The sequence below is a fragment of the Lathamus discolor genome, chromosome 20, assembly GCF_037157495.1.
Source record: "Lathamus discolor isolate bLatDis1 chromosome 20, bLatDis1.hap1, whole genome shotgun sequence".
Classification (NCBI taxonomy): domain Eukaryota; kingdom Metazoa; phylum Chordata; class Aves; order Psittaciformes; family Psittacidae; genus Lathamus; species Lathamus discolor.
This window is the reverse complement of record NC_088903.1, coordinates 5,347,285-5,363,604: the sequence shown is the minus strand read 5'-3', so window position 1 is coordinate 5,363,604 and position 16,320 is coordinate 5,347,285. Positions and strand designations below refer to the sequence as shown.

Sequence of the window (16,320 nt, the reverse complement as noted above, 5' to 3'; positions counted from 1 at the left end):
CGAGGAGCCCTGGTTTGGGGACGGCTGCAAAGCAGCACCAAAGGGCCACGGCCACAGGCGTCCTTCCGAGCACGGCTCCCGAAGAGCCGCAGCGCCAGCACCGGGGCATCCTGCCCGCGGCGTTCCCCTCCCGCCTCCCCCCCCGTATGGAGGGGCTCCAGCCCCACACACAGGGCCCTGGCTCCCTTTGGGGGTGACCCCCACCAAGGGGGGGGGGTGAAACCCCCTCAGTGAGGGCCATGCCCCTGTGGGGCGGCTGAATCCCCTCCAGTGAGGGCTGCGCCCCTCGGGGCACCCCGCACCACACAGGGGCCCCCCCAAACAAGGCCTCTCTCCCCTCATAACCCCCCCTGCCCCCTAACCCCCCCCAACCCCTTCAGCCCGAGCCCCGCAGTGCCCCCGGGGCACGGATACCGGGGCGGGGGGGGGGGGTCCCTGTTACCCGACGGCAGCACCCATGGGTGCGCAGGAGGAGGATGGCGGGGGGGGGGGGGGGGGGGGGGCGAGGGTGTGGCTGCCGTGCGTCGGCACCGCCCGTCGCGAGGAGATGACGTCAGACGCAGCGCGACGGGCAGCGGGAGCGGGATGCACCGGCGGGGGGTGGGCGCGGGCGCCATCGCCAAGAAGAAGCTCGCGGAGGTGAGGGGCGGGGGGAGGGGCAGGGTACGGGAGGGGGGAGGGGCAGGGACCGGGACCCCCCGGGCCCCCCCGGGCCGGGCTCGGGGGCAGCTGCCGGGCTCCGCGGGGAGCCGGGCCCGCCCCGCCCCGCTCCGGGCCCGCTGCCCCGGGCGCTGGCAGCGCGGAGCCGAGGCGGCCGAGCCCCCGTGTCCGGCCCGGCCCGGCCCTGAGCGCTGCCAGGGCGGGCGCAGCCACGGCTCCTCGGGTCACCTCCCCCGTGTCGAGGTCCGAACCCAGCCGCAGGGCTCGGTCCCTCCCTCCCCTCCTCCCTTTCTCGCCCTCCCCCTGCTCCCGGAGGGACCGAGAGCAGAATCGGAGGGCACGCAGCTCCCTCGGGCTGAGGTGAGGGCAGTTCAGTAACTGAGGTGTAACACAAACCGCTGCTCCACCAACGGTAGTAACGACAAAGGACATAACAAGAATACAGCACCTCAGCACCAGCCGACCCATAGCTCGCCCCACGCCCCCCAGCCGAGCACCGACCCGTACCTCGTCCAACCCTGCAGTGCCCCAGCCCTTCCGGGTCACCCCCGTTACCTCCTGGCCATGCCGTGCTGTGGTGTGGATACCTCTTTGGTCAGTGTGGGTCAGGGGTCCTGTCTCTGCTTCCTCCCGGCCTCCCCTCCTCCCTGGCAGAGCAGGAGGCTCACAGAGTCCTTGGCCAGACCAAACATTTGAGCAGCAACGAAAAACATCGGCGTTATCAGCGCTGTGCCCAGGCCAAAAAACGAAACCACAGCACTGCACCGGCTGCTAAGGAGAAAAATGACTGCTGCTGCCGAACCCAGGACACCCGGCCTCCGGGTCTGGTCCCTGGGTCCGTCCGCACCAGCTCCATCCTCCCGCTTTCCTCCTGCAGGCGAAGTACAAGGAGCGAGGGACGGTCCTGGCCGAAGACCAACTGGCCCAGGTGGGGATCCCCTTGCCCTGGCAGCGGGACCTTCATTGCCCCCCTGCTCGGCACCCGGCGCATTCTCCATGAGCAGCATGGGCAACGGTGGGGCCTGGGGGCTGTTCCTCCCCTCTTCGGAGCCGCGCTCCCGTTCAGCAGAGCCCTGGCCTTGTCTCCACTGTGCTCTGGTGCTGCTTTGTGTTCAGTGTGTAAAGTGTGCGTGTGGAGAGCTCTGGTTCCATCCGGTGACTTTTATCTTGGTTCCTTCCTCTGAGGCCGTCAGCACTGGGTAGGGAGCGCATCAGAGACGCGTCTCTTGAGGCCTCCCTTAGTGCCTGGTGGGGGCCGACGGAAGAACTGTGTGAAACGAGCGTGAAGCCAGAAACCCTTCCCTGCGGTTCCCTTTCAGATGTCGAAGCAGCTGGACATGTTCAAGACCAACCTGGAGGAGTTTGCCAGCAAACACAAGCAAGAGATCCGGAAAAACCCCGAGTTCCGGGTCCAGTTCCAGGATATGTGTGCAACCATCGGAGTGGATCCTTTGGCATGTGAGGAGCAGGCACCGGCACCGGGGTTAACGCTCACGGATGTGCCTCGCTGTTCTCGTGGTGCAAAGAGCTCACAGTGAAGCTGGGGAAAGGTGCCCCTGAGGAAGGTGTTTTGATTCCTGGGGCTTGTGGTTTGATGGGATGCACCTTTGGGTGCTGGTTACTTAAAGGGGTGGGGGAAGACACATGGGGATAACCAGAACAGAGGCTCTTCACTAACAGCTCTGAGTCCTGGCAGCAAGGCTTGTGAGCAGCCCGCTTCACAGCACTAAGGAAGGATGGTTTCCCCCTTTCTTGTCTCACAGCTGGTAAAGGATTCTGGTCCGAGATGCTGGGAGTTGGAGACTTTTACTATGAGCTGGGTGTGCAGATCATTGAAGTTTGCTTGGCTCTGAAGCACAGGAATGGAGGTGAGGACCCCACTCTTGTCTGGTTTCAAGGAGATCCTGAGATGGCAGTTTTGCCTTTGTTGGCCCCAGAAGGCCTTGTTACAGCTACAGCCATCAGCCAGCTTCATTGGTTCCTACAGCAGTCAACCAGCTCTGCCCTGTTCAGGCACCAAACCATAACTCACAGGATTTTGTGTAAGAAGCAGGGGTCAATGACAGGCTTGAAGAGTACGAAGCTGGTGAGTTACTGCTTCGAGCCTGGCATTAAGATTCTCTCTTAAGAATCACAGCAGTGTCCAGAAGAGCTGGAATACCAGGGCTAAGTGCCTAATTAAAAGATAGTAGATGTTCTTCAATCCAAAAGGGCAGTTGGAGACCAGGAATGGGCTACAGCAAAGGCAGCTGAAACCCGAGTCTGATACATCTGTGGGAGAAGGCAACAGCAACTGCTGCATGTTAGTTCTGGGAACAGAAGTGACTCAAGGCTTATCTCACCCAGCACTTGATGCTGGGAACAATGAACAGCCCCATGTAGAATGGAAAGCAGGGGTGAGCCAGTGCAAGCACACAAAGGACCCTTGACTGCTCTTGCTGGAGTGGTTTGATGCTGTGCACTAACCCTTTCCTCTCCCTTTCTGTTGACTCCTAGGTCTGATAACACTGGAAGAACTTCATCAGCAAGTGCTGAAGGGAAGGGGGAAGTTTGCTCAGGATGTCAGCCAGTGAGTGTGTACTGCAGGGAAGGGGATTCAGGTGGCATTTGGGATGAAAAGGGGGCGACTTGATTCCAGCAGCACTCAAAGGTGCTGCTGTTAATTGGAGTCTGAACTGGAGCCACTTTGAATGACTTAACCAGTGCAGAAAGCAGCAGCGTGTTTCCTCTGGGAGCCCTAAGGCCCAAAGGACTCTTGGCTTGAGCTGGGGACAATTGGCTCACTGCAAACCCAGCTCTTGCTGCCAGTCTGTAAGGAAGGGACTGACACCCATCATTAAGGAGCAGACAGGACACAGCTCACCATGATCACCAACTGAGGCTGAAGTTTAGCACTTGCAGCTCGGGTGCTACGAGTGTGCCTAATATGAGTCTGCACTTCTGAAGGGAGGCACAGATACACAAACTTCCTTCTAAATGGCTTTATCCGAATTAGCTGAAACTGCAGCAAGTTCCAGGGAGCTCTTACTGCTCAGAGCTTCTGCACGTCAAGTCTTCCCCATTTACAGAACGTAGTGTGTATTTGAGAGAGGCTCCTGCTTTAGAGCCTTGCACTGACCTCTGCTTCTCAGGGATGATCTCCTCCGTGCAATCAAGAAACTGAAGGTCTTGGGGAGTGGCTTTGGGATTATCCCTGTTGGTGGAACATATCTGGTCCAGTCGGTGCCAGCTGAACTGAACATGGATCACACGGTCGTCTTGCAGCTCGCAGAGGTACTGAGCCACGAGGCTTTAAAATACAACCTCCTTGAAAGAACCTTATTGCCAGGGAACTGTAGAGCAGGGCTGGGGGCAAAAGAGCCCCCACTCTTCTGAACTACAGACTTGTCTTGACTATAACCCCACGGTGTTTTCCCCTCTCATTTCAGAAGAAGGGCTATGTAACGGTCAGTGAGATCAGGTCCAGCCTGAAGTGGGAGATGGAACGTGCAAAGCAAGTGCTGGTAGGTATGGGCTTGTGCACCGCGGAGCTCAGTGTCAGGGTGGAGGGACTGCTCCACAGCAGACACAGCCTGGGGCTGTGTTACCATGGAATGCACAGGGGGTCCAAAGCTGGGTGGTGGAGCCAACGCAGACTACACCCAGCATAAGCATACACTGAGGAGAGCAGAGCCTCAGAAGCTGCAGAGATTCCTGTGGCTTCACTCCATTAAACCCTGGCTCATTAGCTCATGTCCTGCAGGAATACGCACAGTGGCCATGGCTGGATGTCTGAACTGCTTACTGGAGCCCACATCCTACACTCTCCTTTACCCTAGAAGTAAACGCGGGGTCAGGCCTCCATTGTGAATAGCTTTTCACCCATTTGGTTGAGTTTCACCCCCAGTTTCTGCTCTCTCTGTATAGGAACACTTGCTGAAGGAAGGAATGGCCTGGCTGGACACACAGGCAGCAGGAGAACCTCAGTACTGGCTGCCTGCTCTCTTTACGGAGCTGTACTCTCAGGAAATCACTCCAGAGGAAGCCAAGGAGGCAATACCTTGACTGCTCCGTGTTCTGTGCCTGCCTGTAGTTCTTCTTGTGGGGTTGTTTGCATATCACCTGCAACACAGGGACAGTGGACTTGAAATAAAGGTGTCTGACTTGAAAAGCTTCATAGGACGCATTCACACTTGCTTACCTCTGCGTTTCCTCCTCATTGTGGGTGGAAGTGCCACTCACCATCACAGGCAACCGACTGCCACAGCAAGAGGAAGGTTATCTAAGCTGCTTCTGGCAACTGCAGTCTGGGAGAACACAAGTGGGACCCTGGGTAAAGACTCTTGGGAGGCAGCAGTGATGCTGAGGAGCTGCTCTGTAGTCCTCTCTCTCAAGGAGTTGTTCCACTAAGGAATACCACAGGCTAGATTCTGCCAAAACAAACTTTATTGCACCAAAAAAAAAAAAAAAAGATCTTATGTACAATAGTATATAAACAGGTATCTTAGAGTGACTCTTGTGCATATATTTTCAACTCAATTAGGTCTAAAAATCTGTCGCTAAAACATCTCTGCCTAAAGCAGTCAGTTGAGGATTGTCACTTTGAAATGGAAACATTCAGAAATGGTAGGACAGACAACATCAGAGCTATAAAACTAATACTTCTCTTTTACAGCCACATGCTAGTTATGTGAATAGTGTCCACGATAAGGCATTTTCTTGTCTCGTTGTATCGGTGGATGGTAACGCCACATGCATCACAAACAGATTTGAGGACCAGCTCTGCCTTGGGAAGGCAGCAGAGCCACAGCTCTACCCACAATGCTACTGAATGGTGAAAAACAAGGTGGCATTTACAATGGGATTAGAGGCAGGGAAGTAGCGCATGGCTCTCGGGACACCCCGCTGCCTCCCTGGGACCTCATTTGGAGGTGCACACCGCTCTGTGTACTCTCATCTGGTGGATGGGTTGAGTGAGCCCTGTGGAAGCTCAGCCTTCCCTCAGCAGAAGACAGGGTTTCAGTCTAAATCAAGCCAATGACCCAGGGGAGTTTGCTTGCTAAAGGGAAATAAAGATTCCCAAGTTGTTAAGCGGCACCTGAGGGATTCAGGAATGTTGCCACCTCTCAGCGCTGCGGAAGCAGCGGTGTGCAGGCTTCCGAGTTCTGCAAGGGTTATAGAAACCAGAGACTGAGAAGTCAGTGGCACGTGGGGCATTGCCTCTCTGTAGAGAACACAACGGGGGTCTTTGGGACCCTCTTTCTGCACTGCTTTTAGACCAAAGATGACCACTGGAGGTTCTCCCACCACCATCAGGAGTCTGAAACAGGGCCCAGCTGGTGGGAAGGTGTTTAAGGAGAGCGGGAGAGGGTCCGGGACAATGTGCAACTTTGTGCTTAGCTTTCTATCAAAGCTCCCATCAAATGAATCCTTAACAACCAAATGAGAAGTAGATGGAGCTCCAATCCACGGTCACCAGGCTCCTCTACCTGGAGCAAAGGACATTTCACCTCCACGCAAGGAATACGCCTTTGACGTAATGGCACTTGCAGCCAGCAGACACCCTCCAAGAAGGTGGCCTTTGCTCATGGTAAAAAGCTGCTGTTTAAAATGGTCAAATACACTGAAGGGCTCAACTCGGCCAGGTTTGGCAAAGGGATTTGTTGGTAACAAGGCATAGGCCTCTGACAAAGCGGCTTCCCTGGCTGGAATTGCCCCTTAGCCTAGCCTGGATCAAAGTAGCAGCAGGGCAGTGGTGGCAGGAGGAAGAAGGGAGGAAAATAAACCGTGACACTGACTAGAGGTGGGAAGCAGAGTACTCCAGTGAAGGACACAGCATCTCTACAGAGTGCTAAATGCAAATCAACACCTTCGAAAGCAATACACAAACTGGACTTCTTAAGTGCTCCTCCCATTTCTGAGCAATGATTTCCTCACCCTCCCTTCCCCAAAACACCAGGATGAACACACCTGCACTCGATAGATGGATTCTTGCAGTTTCCACTTTCCATCCGCCCCTCTGCACCTGAAGTCTCAGTGGATGAAGTCACCCAGGGCTTGAGTAAAGCTTTCAGAAAGGAGCCCACATTCCACCACTGCTCTTTATCTTTGGTCTGTCTAGAACAGTGTCTAGGAGAAAGACATCAGGTGGCTGGGCTCCACAGAGCAGAGAGGCTCCCAACCTGCACAACAGGGGCCTGGCATACCCTGGCCTCATCAAAGCACTCCCACAGCTCCCGCTCCACGGTCAGCACGGCCCCAGGGAAGGGCTCACTGTCTAGGAACAGAAAAGCTGTAAAGAGGATTTGCAGTCTGGATCTCATTCTTTAATCAAATGGAGAGCAAAAAAACTAAGAAGAAGAAGAATTAAACAACCAATGGAGGTGTTTCCAAAAAAGAACCTGATGCCACATGCTCTGGCTTCCTAGCATAGTAAGTACCTTTACAAGTAGCCTGTCACAAGCTTGGCTTTGTCTAGCGTGAAGTCTTCTCATTGAGCGTTCTCCACCAGAGCAGTAAAAGGAGACTGAAGATACCCCACAGTTTTCTCCGCTCTGGCCTTGGTTTGGTTGTCAAGTCTGTCAGGGGTACTCTCGAGTGTGAAGACAGAACATCCCCATGGCTTGGCCTCTCCACCGTTACCGCAGCCCTAAGCTTTAGGGCAGCCCTGAGTGTCTGTCTCTGTCTCGGAGGAGCTGCTCTCAGAGTCTATTTCTGTGTTCTCCTGCTGGTGTTTCTCGTGCACCTTCTGCCGAATTCCTTGCAAACGCACCAATAGGGACTGATAGTCAAAGTGGCCTCGTTTCTCACCAAAAGGGTCCTGGAAGAAAAGCAGAGAGAAGCCCGTTAACATGGAGCAGCATCCTTCCTGCAAGAGGCAGAGAGGAGAAACCCCTCATCACCCCTGGGAGCCGAGCACACCACCATCATCTTCCTAAACCCCAGAGAAAGCAACCGAGCCCCAGCTCCATGAAGAGGAAACAAGAGTGGGCCACACCTGACAACCCTCTAATGTCACCAAACGTCACCGCGTGGCATTTAGATCAGTACCGTACGCAGCTGTACGGCAGGCACACACCTTCCTTATGGAAACTTCTCACTCCAGACATGAACTCTCCTGCTTTGGGAGTGCTTTCCACTTCTGAATTACAGCCAGGGATGGCACTGACAGGAAAAAAGGGCTCCGAGACACGAGAGCATTAAATCAACCACCTCCAGCCTTTCTTGCAAGTGGATTTTCTCAATGAGTCAGACAAGAGGTGGCGGATGAGGGAGGGAGACACGTCTGTTCACATGCAAATAGCTTGGCAATCTATAAAGTCTACTTTCCTGCAGCAACAAGCTCCTGTATTCAACCTGTCTACATGTGTCTGCCGTGTTGTCACTGTTCCTCCACCTCTTTCCTCCTCTAGTAGCTTTAACTCAGTCAGCCACTTGCAATGGTACCTGACAGAACAAGAAGCATCAGAGAAATGTTCCTATCTGCTGCATGGGCAAAGAAACCTCAGAAGATGAGAAACTACCAGCTACCAAGAGGAAAGTACTGCAGTGTTGTTCAGGAGCCACCGGCACTGGATAACCTACACGTGCCCTCCCTGCTTAACACCAAATGCACATGAAAGCAAACTGCACGTCCTGGTTCCACTGCTGAAAGAAGAACCTGCCTGCCTGGAGGGGCTCTGAGGTCCAGCACTCAGCCTTGGAAACACTGCACGCGTACTGTGAGCCTGGGGATGCCCACAGGAACGCCTCGGGTCTCAGGTTCATGGTCAAAGTTGGAACAGGCATTTCACAGAAAAAACCCAGGTACTCCACATTGTTCTTTGCCTCTAAGTACACAGCCTTACCTAAGGCAGCGTGTTATCAACAAGGAAATCATCTGCCACTCACCTGCATTGTCTGTCCTTGGAGATAAAGTCTCTCTTTACACACCCCTTCATAGAAGTCGTAGTATTCCATGAAGGATTTCTCCATCACACCCCTGGATGCAAGGAGAGAGCAAACAATCACCACAAAATGACAGGGTTCCAACAGTCACATCATCCAGGGCCACCCCACCCCACTGAACTGCAGTTTATGCAGTCAGCATGGACACCCACACAGGGTGTCCCAGCCAACTACCAGGGTCCGGCGAGGCAGGACACAGGGTGAAATGAACCACAGCAGCACTGCACTGAAGAGATGCTGCACGTGCTCCCCCAGCAGCTGCGCTCCCCTCCCTCTGAGGGGGCTTTTCCCCCTCCGTAAGACAAGGCACATTCATTCCTCAACACAAATGGGAGGATGCAGCCATTGTACCCAGTGACACGGCCTTTGTCAGTGCTCAGCCCCTGGGTACCACACAGATGCAGCCATGACCCTTGGCTGGACCAGGCAGAGTTCAAGACTTGCTCTTCCCAGAAGCAACTCTCAGGATCCCAGGAATCCCAGGGAAGTTTATCCTGCTTCCTACACCCACTGTCTCATGCTCCCTCCATGCCTCTCTTCCATACCGTAGTGGCTCAGGACAGGGACACTTTCCCTCCAGCATGTCACACACTGCTACTCGGATGGTCTCGTGCCGAATGCACTCGTTGTAGTTCTTGCTGTCCCCGGGGTGCCTCTCCTGGAAGCAGAATTCGGGCCGGTGAGTCCGCACAACAGCAACGCCTCCTTCATCCCCCCCGATGAATCTCCCCACTACATGAACCCACAATGGTTTTGCTCTGTGTATGCTCATTTACACTGCAAGTGAAAAGCTGGCAAGATTTTATACATCTCCAGGGGTCAACTGATGGAGGCAGCCCAGAAACCTGCCTGTTTCCAAGATGCTGGAGAGCATGGAAAGCTGAGCAGTGTGGTGCCTGCATGACAGCCCATGGAAGCCATTTCAGGAGTCATGTAGCAGGGGAAGGAAGAGCCCTCCCATCTCCCCGGCAACTTCTCGGATGCCTCATGTTCTTCAGTTACCTTGCACAGAGGAGAGCCAAGCAGCCTCTGGTTCAGAGCTGCCTTCCAACTCCCCCTCAAGCTCTGACTGGAGGCAGAGCAAGCTGGAGAAGAGCCAAGCAACATAACCTATTTTTGTCCCCATTCCCAGACTGGGATTTGCCACCCCCCCCCCGCCAGGCAAGGTGCAGGGGGGAAGAGCCCAGGAGCTGCAAACCCAGGGCTGAGCTGCCTCCCACTCTCACCTGCTCAAAGCCGGGCTCGTTGTGATAGGGGTTCTCAGTCATCAGAGACTGGATGGAGATGAGGACTGAGGAGATGCACTGCGCTGGGCTCCAGGCAGGCCCGGTCCAAGTGCTGGGCATCAAAACAGAAAAGCAGCATTAAGGAGGCAGGCCTGGCTCTGTAAGCACCATCCCTCCAACCACCACAGAGCAGAAAGCTTGGGAAACCAGGGCTGGCCCTCACAGGAATGCGACAGGAAGAGAAAGAGCTGCTACAGATAGAGAAAGCACTGGGCATGGAGGAGGTTTTCAGGGTCCAAGTGATTTATTCTCTCAGCTAAAGGAGTACTTTAGCCTGAGTGAGGCAGGAGGGGCTGCAGAACCCCACTCCACTGCATCACACACGAGGAAAGGCAGTATTTGCAAGCATTCCACAGGGAACGTGCGGCTATCATCTGACCCAGCAGCCTGGAGCAACACTCCCAGGAGTCAAACCCACCAACTTTCCAGCACTGAGATCTCATTTTCAGACTCAGAAGACACCCACTTGTGGCGTCTGTAACAAACAGCACAAGGGCACCCATCAAAAGCACTCATGGATGCTCTGCTATAGGAATAAGGTGCCCGCTGCATACACACAGGGTAGCAAAACTCCTTGGCACAGAACAGCATAAGCAGAAAAAGCTGCTCTTCTGCTTGCCCTTAATATCCTAGTTCCAGATACAGACCTGTCTCCCTGTGAGCTGAACAAGGATGTGCTGACCCACATAGGATCCTCCTAAATCCTTTCATTCGCAGTGCCCTCTGTGTTTCCCATTCCTGCTAAGGCTGAGGCTCTTTGTTCACTCTTCAATAACTCAGCTTCCATGCTGGGGGTGCTACAACTGCATGAGCAAGAAGGCAGCCTGTGGGGGAGCATTCAGACCCCCAAGATACACGTGTGCCCTACACATCTCAGTGCCCTGCAGGCACTGGCATCCAGCTCACTGGATCAGGAAGCCTCCTCCACTGAGGAAGATGTTTCCCAGCACCATGCAGCTCTCAACCGGCATCTATCACCTGATGGTTTCAGCTACTCAGGCTCTGGTGTAAGTGGTACCTGCCCAGGCCCTGCTGAAATCATCCCAGCAAAGGCAGTCTTAGAACCACCTTAGAGCAAGTGAAGCCATCACTGCCCATTCCTCACCCGGCTGCTGTTCCTACCTCTCTGCAGCAGAAGGAACCAGGCACAGCCCAGCTGCACCAGTCCAGAGGCTCACCTAAAGCCTTGCTCTCCTGGCTGGGGTTGGGAACCCCCCACCACAGCCAGGGATCCTCTGCCAGAGCTGTAAGAGCCGTTCAGTCCGTGTTTAGAACTTGAGCAGGTGAATAACCAGCCCTGGCAGCAGTGGAGCCTGTTTGAACAGGCAGCATGGGAGCCCTGCTTGTAAATCATTACACCCACTGCTCAGCCCCACATACTCCGTGTAGGTGGAAGCCCAGAGCAGTCAAATGGCTCTCAAGGAAGTTTTTGGCTTTTAATTCTATTTATTTCTTTCTTTTAAACCCACACAGAGAGAGGAAATTAAACCCACAAAACCCTTCCTTCAACCAGCGTTAAAGACCGGGCTGCAAAGCGCAAAAGCAGTGCCTGGTCCGAGGCTTTGCCAGGGGAAGCAGGAGGAAAGCAGCAGCATCCCCTGAGCTTTGTGCTTCCCCTGCTCCCTTCTCAAGTGCTTTTAAAGACCAATTAAAACTCAGTAAAGGGATCGGTGCTGCTCCACAGCTCCGATTCCGCGCACAGCTCCACAGAAGCAGAAAGGTGCATCCGAGCACGCATCTGGGGCGAGATAAGGGCACGACGCGCTGAGAAGGATGCGCGAGGCAGAGCAGAGCCCGCAGCCACCTCCTGCCTTCCCATCAAAACAGCCAAAGGCGCCTCTTACCCTAGAATACTCAGGCAGACTTTCCCATTGCGGTAGAAGTTGGGGTTAAACCTCACTGTGTTATTTCCCGTTGTCATCAGTTTGACCCTTGGTGGGTGGATGGGATAATCTGGAGGACAGCGAAACAGGAACAAGAAGAAACCCCCTTCATAAGGCGTGTCAAATGGGCCTGTGATCAATGCATGAATCTGGAAAACAAAAGCCCGTCTTGCGCACCACTTCAACACTGTGCAGCACCATCCAATCCTCCACAAAGGCAAGCGAAGGCAAGAAACCTCCACCCCGGCGGCAGCACGGAGGGAGGCAGCATCTTCCACGAGCACAGGCCACGCTTCCCCCTCCCTCCTTCCCTCTGCTCCCCTTCTCCTCCCGCTGCTGCGCGCTTCCCTCCCCTCTGCCGCGCTCCATGTGCAAAGCAGGTTTCCAATGGGGAGGCTTGGCCAGAGGCCACAGGAGCTGATTCCAGACTGTCCAAACCAGCCTGAATCCCAGTCCAGGTGCTTCAAGATTGCAGGAAAAGGAATTTCACTCGGGTCAGAATAGAGGTAAAACATCCCTGCCCCCCGCCCCGAATTCCTGCCAAAACGACAGCATTCGACAGCATTCCTCAATTTGACGGTCTCACATTCATTTGGTCTTCTTGAAGCCAATCAGTGCATTTCCTCTGCCAGGATCCAAAATTAAGACCCTATTCTCTCCATGCTAATTACCCTCAGAGATCCCAATTGCACAGCAGGAACTCTCGACTCCCTTCAGGCTATGAAGGGAGCTTCTTCCCCAGGTGATCCAAGCAGCCTCCTTCCATGATGCTCCCACCTCACCAGGGTTTCAGCTGGAAGCCCCAGGGCCGGTGTCCTACAAACCCACCCCTCTGCTGAAGGCCGCTTTGGCACATCCAGCTGCACACTGGGAGGGAAGGCAGCGTAAGGAGGAGCTGGCTCTGCACAGACGCTCCCTTGGTGCTGCCTCCAAACCCAAAGGGCCCCAAGTCAGGCAGGCGCTTCCATGGCAGGAATTTGGAGGAACCCTTTGTGTGTAGCAGAGGAAAAGCAAAGCCACCCCCACCCCCCCACCATGCACACAACTGGCACAGCCAGAGCAGGCGACACTGCCTGGAGAAGCGGCAGCACCAGCCAAGAGATACTCGGGATCAGGAACACCGTTCGAGCAACCTCTGCCCCCCTACTCGCTGCTGGAATAACTGGGAATTCACACTCCTGGAAAAGGCCGAGAGCCAGGAAGGGAAGAAGCAGGGCAGGAGAGGCCAGAGCCAGGCGTGTGTCCCTGGAGAGCAGCTCTGCAATGGGAGAGGCTGCCCAGGGCAGACCTGGTACCCATGGGACCCCAGCAGGACAGGGCCCATCGCTGCCAGCTCGCACAGTTCAACATCTCCCCAGGCAGGTCAGGGATGCTCCAGCACTGCCTGGTGCTGGTGGATGCTTCTCATTCCCAGCTTCTCTAAGAAGCCCCCATGGCCAAGAGCTTTCCACGGAGCTCCCTTTTCCTTGAGCTGCTCTATTGACTTGTTTTATAGCATCAGTAGGATGAAACGAGCTGGAGCAGCACCCCACTGGTTCACAGGGCCACTAAAGCAGAGCTGGCTCTATCTGTGGAAGCTCCTCAGGTCCCTGTGATGGGATCTCTCCACAGTTTCCTTGAGAGCCTCCTCCCATTTTAAATCCAGCCCATTCCAGTGTCACCAGGAAGACCGGAGCCTCATCATGCTCCTGTGAGACTCACCCTGACTCCTCTCATCACATTAAGGGAACACTCCATGCGGGCAACCCCTTAGAGCAGGCATCAGCAGCAACGGACAGAGAAGGGCAAAGCTGAACCAGCTCCAAATCTTCTCTTACCTTGGTCATGTCCTGGGGATCAGGCACAACAAACATCCCCGGGGGCGGCTCCTTGTAAATGGACATGATATCCCTGAAGAAAGGAAACAGGAGTTAGGCAAGATCTCCCTTGGCCTTCATCAGCCCCTGAGGCCCTGAACGTTCTGGATGGCAGGGATGCAAAGGGATGCACTCTGAAGATGGAAACCTGCAGAGAGGCAGGAATTGCTCTTTGGCCTCTGCCTGGTTTCTGGTTGAGCTTCCTCGAGTAGCCCCTCAAAGCGAGTTGAGGAATGTCCCGAGCACAAGCAGCATTCCAATGGAACAAGGTGGGAGGCACCAGGCTGACTAACGGCTGCCTCCTGTTCAGCTCAGCACACACCTCACCCGTAACCTCCCCTAAAGCAGTGCTCCGAGGGGAGGTTTCTTGGTTAAAGGAAGACCTTTCCCTCCCTTTGCTTTCCCTCTCTTTACAGGACCACTTTCCTAACCCCTGTCATTTGGTGTCCCCAAACACGCCATGGTTCAACAGCCTTTGAGATGCTCCTGCTCTGAGAAGCAGGGGTTCAATGTGACAGTGGGCTCAGGAGCAGTTTGGATGCACGTGCACACACACAGAGCTTCATCCCCACGGCCTTGTCCCTCGAGGGACTCAGACCAAGTGAATGAAGAACAATGAATCCCCTACAGCTCTGCGCCGTTCACAATCACCCATCACCTTCATCACCCGCATCATCCCCCCCACAATCAGAGCTCCACTGAGCTCCGGAACAACCTCCCACTCGACCTTCCCATTTGGGAAGCAACCAGAGCTTGGAAAGGTTTCCAGGTGAGAGCAAGGGGGAAGCCTCCCCATCCTGCCACCGTTACAGGGTGTTCGCATTGGAAACCCCCCCACTGCCCGCTGCTGCCTATGGAAGGCGTTATACAAGCTCCAGAACAAGGATGAGCAGGAGCCTGGAGGCAGGGATCCTTGCTCCAAAGGAAGAGGAAGGACTCGTTGAACCCGCGCCAGCGTTTCAACAATCCCTGGCTGTGTTCAAGGCCAGGTTGAACACAGCCTTGGGTGACCTGGTTTAGTGGGAGGTGCCCCTGCCCACGGCAGGGGTTGGAACTGGGTGCTCTTCAGGTCCTTTCCAGCCCCAGCTCTTCTATGGCTCTGTGCTGCTTGCTCTAGCAGCGGCTCCCGGCGCACCAGGTTTAACCACCCAAGCAAAGGCAGGGCAGCCAAAGGGGTGGGCCCGCAGGCAGGAGCGCTGCTAAGGGCAGGTTTAGCACAAACACCTCGTGTCCACAGGGACTGGGGAGCTCCCCCCCCCGCAACAGCGCCTCCGAGCTGACCCCGGAGGCAGGACCGGAGCCGTGCCCCGGGCTCTGCCGCCCAGCGCCCCCCCCAGCAGCGGGCAGGGAAGGAGGAGGAGCCCCCGGCTGCGGGCTCCGGGCAGGGCGAGGTGCGAGGCTCCATCCTCAGCCGGCTCCCGGGGCAAGGCGCATCCTGCGGCTCCACCGAACGGGAGCTGCCCCCGGAGAGCCGCGGGATAACGGCAGAGACCGGGGCCTGGCCCCGGCTCCCCGAGGCCCCCGGTGCGGGGCCGGTGAGGCCCAGTGGGCAGTTACCGCCGGGAGGGTGCCGGGGGTGAGCCCACCGTGTGTGTGTGTGCCCCCCCCGGCCGTACCAGCAGCCCCGGGGCCCGGCTCTCACCGCTTGATCCGCAGCAGGCAGGCCGCGCTGGGCCGCTCGCTGTCCCAGTCGCCGCTAACCGTAGGGTCCCAGAAGGCGGAGTGCGTGAGGAGCGCGGCCCCCGCGGCCGCCGCCGCCGCCGCGATGGGGGCCCCGCCGCTCGCCGGAGCGGCGACAGCGCCCGCTGAGGCAGCGCCGAACCCCGCCGCCGCCCACAGCTCGGCGGGAATGAAGACACCGGGGCCGCCCGCGCCGCCGGCCGAGGCCCCGCCGCTCCCCGCCGGCAGCACCGCGGCCGGGGCCGGGGCCGGGGCCGCCTCCTCGGCCGCCGGACTCTCCGCCATTCCGCGCCCGGCCTCGGCGAGCGCCGCTTCCGGGACTCCGCACCACCGAGTCCGCCGGCCAGAGCGGCGCCCGCCGCGCGCCTCCACCAGCGACCGCCGGCCAGAGCGGCGCCACCCCCGTCACACCCCGCCCCTCGCCATCATAGAGCCGTCCTCCGCTACCAGAGCGCCTCTACCACAGAGGGTAGGGCTTTCCGCAAGGAGTAGCGCGCCCTCTGCTGCGGCGGGGGTCTCCCGGGGGAGAGGCAGCGGAAACGCGAGTTTGGAGCTTTTTGGGGTGGAAAAGGGCGCTTTGGGGAGCGGCTGTGAGGGACCCGGTAGAGCACGGGTTAACCCGCAGGGATGCACCCCGGGCACAGGGGTCTCTGTTTCAACCCTTACGTTGTCCTCGAGTCCCTTCTGCTCTCCCCGGGGGGGCTCAAGGAGACTTCAGGTCAGGCTCCTTCCCCGCACTGCTCCCATTGAGCAGCCCCATGGAGATGGCAGCTCCAGAGGCTCGGAGCACGCAGAGCACCTGCAGTGACCCAGGTAAGGACCCAGGTAGGGACCCAGGTAAGGAGCCAGGTAAGGACCCAAGTAAGGACCCAGGCTCCCCAGCCCTCGGCACAGAGCCTGCGGTGGGTGTTCAGGTTCCACCTCCCCTGTGCTGCAGGGGAAGCACCCAGCAGGGGCCTGGCTGTAAAGCAGTGCCTTGAGGAGGGCCATGACCTTGAAGCCAGCTCTCCTGAGTGCCAGGAGGGGATG

At 56.7% G+C, this 16,320-nt stretch overlaps 2 protein-coding genes across 3 annotated transcripts; one reads left to right on the top strand and one right to left on the bottom strand.

Annotated features, from left to right (window-relative positions):
- Positions 1 to 551: 551 nt before the first annotated feature.
- SNF8 (SNF8 subunit of ESCRT-II) lies at positions 552 to 4,816 on the top strand. Of its 2 annotated transcripts, XM_065699126.1 has the most exons (8): positions 552 to 639; positions 1,538 to 1,588; positions 1,980 to 2,118; positions 2,424 to 2,528; positions 3,157 to 3,229; positions 3,792 to 3,933; positions 4,089 to 4,163; positions 4,567 to 4,816. In XM_065699126.1, exons 1-8 carry the CDS (start codon positions 586 to 588, stop codon positions 4,702 to 4,704), a joined length of 777 nt encoding a protein of 258 aa, XP_065555198.1. In that variant the 5' UTR covers positions 552 to 585; the 3' UTR covers positions 4,705 to 4,816. The 2 variants fall into 2 exon arrangements, with proteins under 2 accessions (XP_065555198.1, XP_065555199.1); XM_065699127.1 differs by lacking the exon at positions 1,538 to 1,588.
- A 1,625-nt stretch (positions 4,817 to 6,441) lies between these two features.
- On the bottom strand, positions 6,442 to 15,679 carry UBE2Z (ubiquitin conjugating enzyme E2 Z). The gene is made up of 7 exons (XM_065699124.1): positions 15,254 to 15,679; positions 13,573 to 13,645; positions 11,717 to 11,904; positions 9,813 to 9,924; positions 9,132 to 9,244; positions 8,530 to 8,620; positions 6,442 to 7,459 (listed from the first exon to the last, which is right to left on the bottom strand). The coding sequence occupies exons 1-7, from the start codon at positions 15,574 to 15,576 to the stop codon at positions 7,289 to 7,291; spliced, it is 1,071 nt and encodes a 356-aa protein (XP_065555196.1). The 5' UTR covers positions 15,577 to 15,679; the 3' UTR covers positions 6,442 to 7,288.
- Positions 15,680 to 16,320: the final 641 nt, after the last annotated feature.

What these genes read in the sequence shown, in the direction of transcription:
- SNF8 (XM_065699126.1), top strand. Translation starts at nt 586, where the DNA reads ATGCACCGGCGGGGGGTGGGCGCGGGCGCCATCGCCAAGAAGAAGCTC. An exon ending in TTTGCTCAGGATGTCAGCCA is followed by an intron (nt 3,230 to 3,791) that starts GTGAGTGTGTAC and finishes TCTGCTTCTCAG; the next exon opens with GGATGATCTCCTCCGTGCAA. An exon ending in AACGTGCAAAGCAAGTGCTG is followed by an intron (nt 4,164 to 4,566) that starts GTAGGTATGGGC and finishes CTCTCTGTATAG; the next exon opens with GAACACTTGCTGAAGGAAGG.
- UBE2Z (XM_065699124.1), bottom strand. Translation starts at nt 15,576, where the DNA reads ATGGCGGAGAGTCCGGCGGCCGAGGAGGCGGCCCCGGCCCCGGCCCCG. An exon ending in ATCCCCAGGACATGACCAAG is followed by an intron (nt 11,905 to 13,572) that starts GTAAGAGAAGAT and finishes TTTGTTTTCCAG; the next exon opens with ATTCATGCATTGATCACAGG. An exon ending in ACGAGCCCGGCTTTGAGCAG is followed by an intron (nt 9,245 to 9,812) that starts GTGAGAGTGGGA and finishes TTCTGCTTCCAG; the next exon opens with GAGAGGCACCCCGGGGACAG.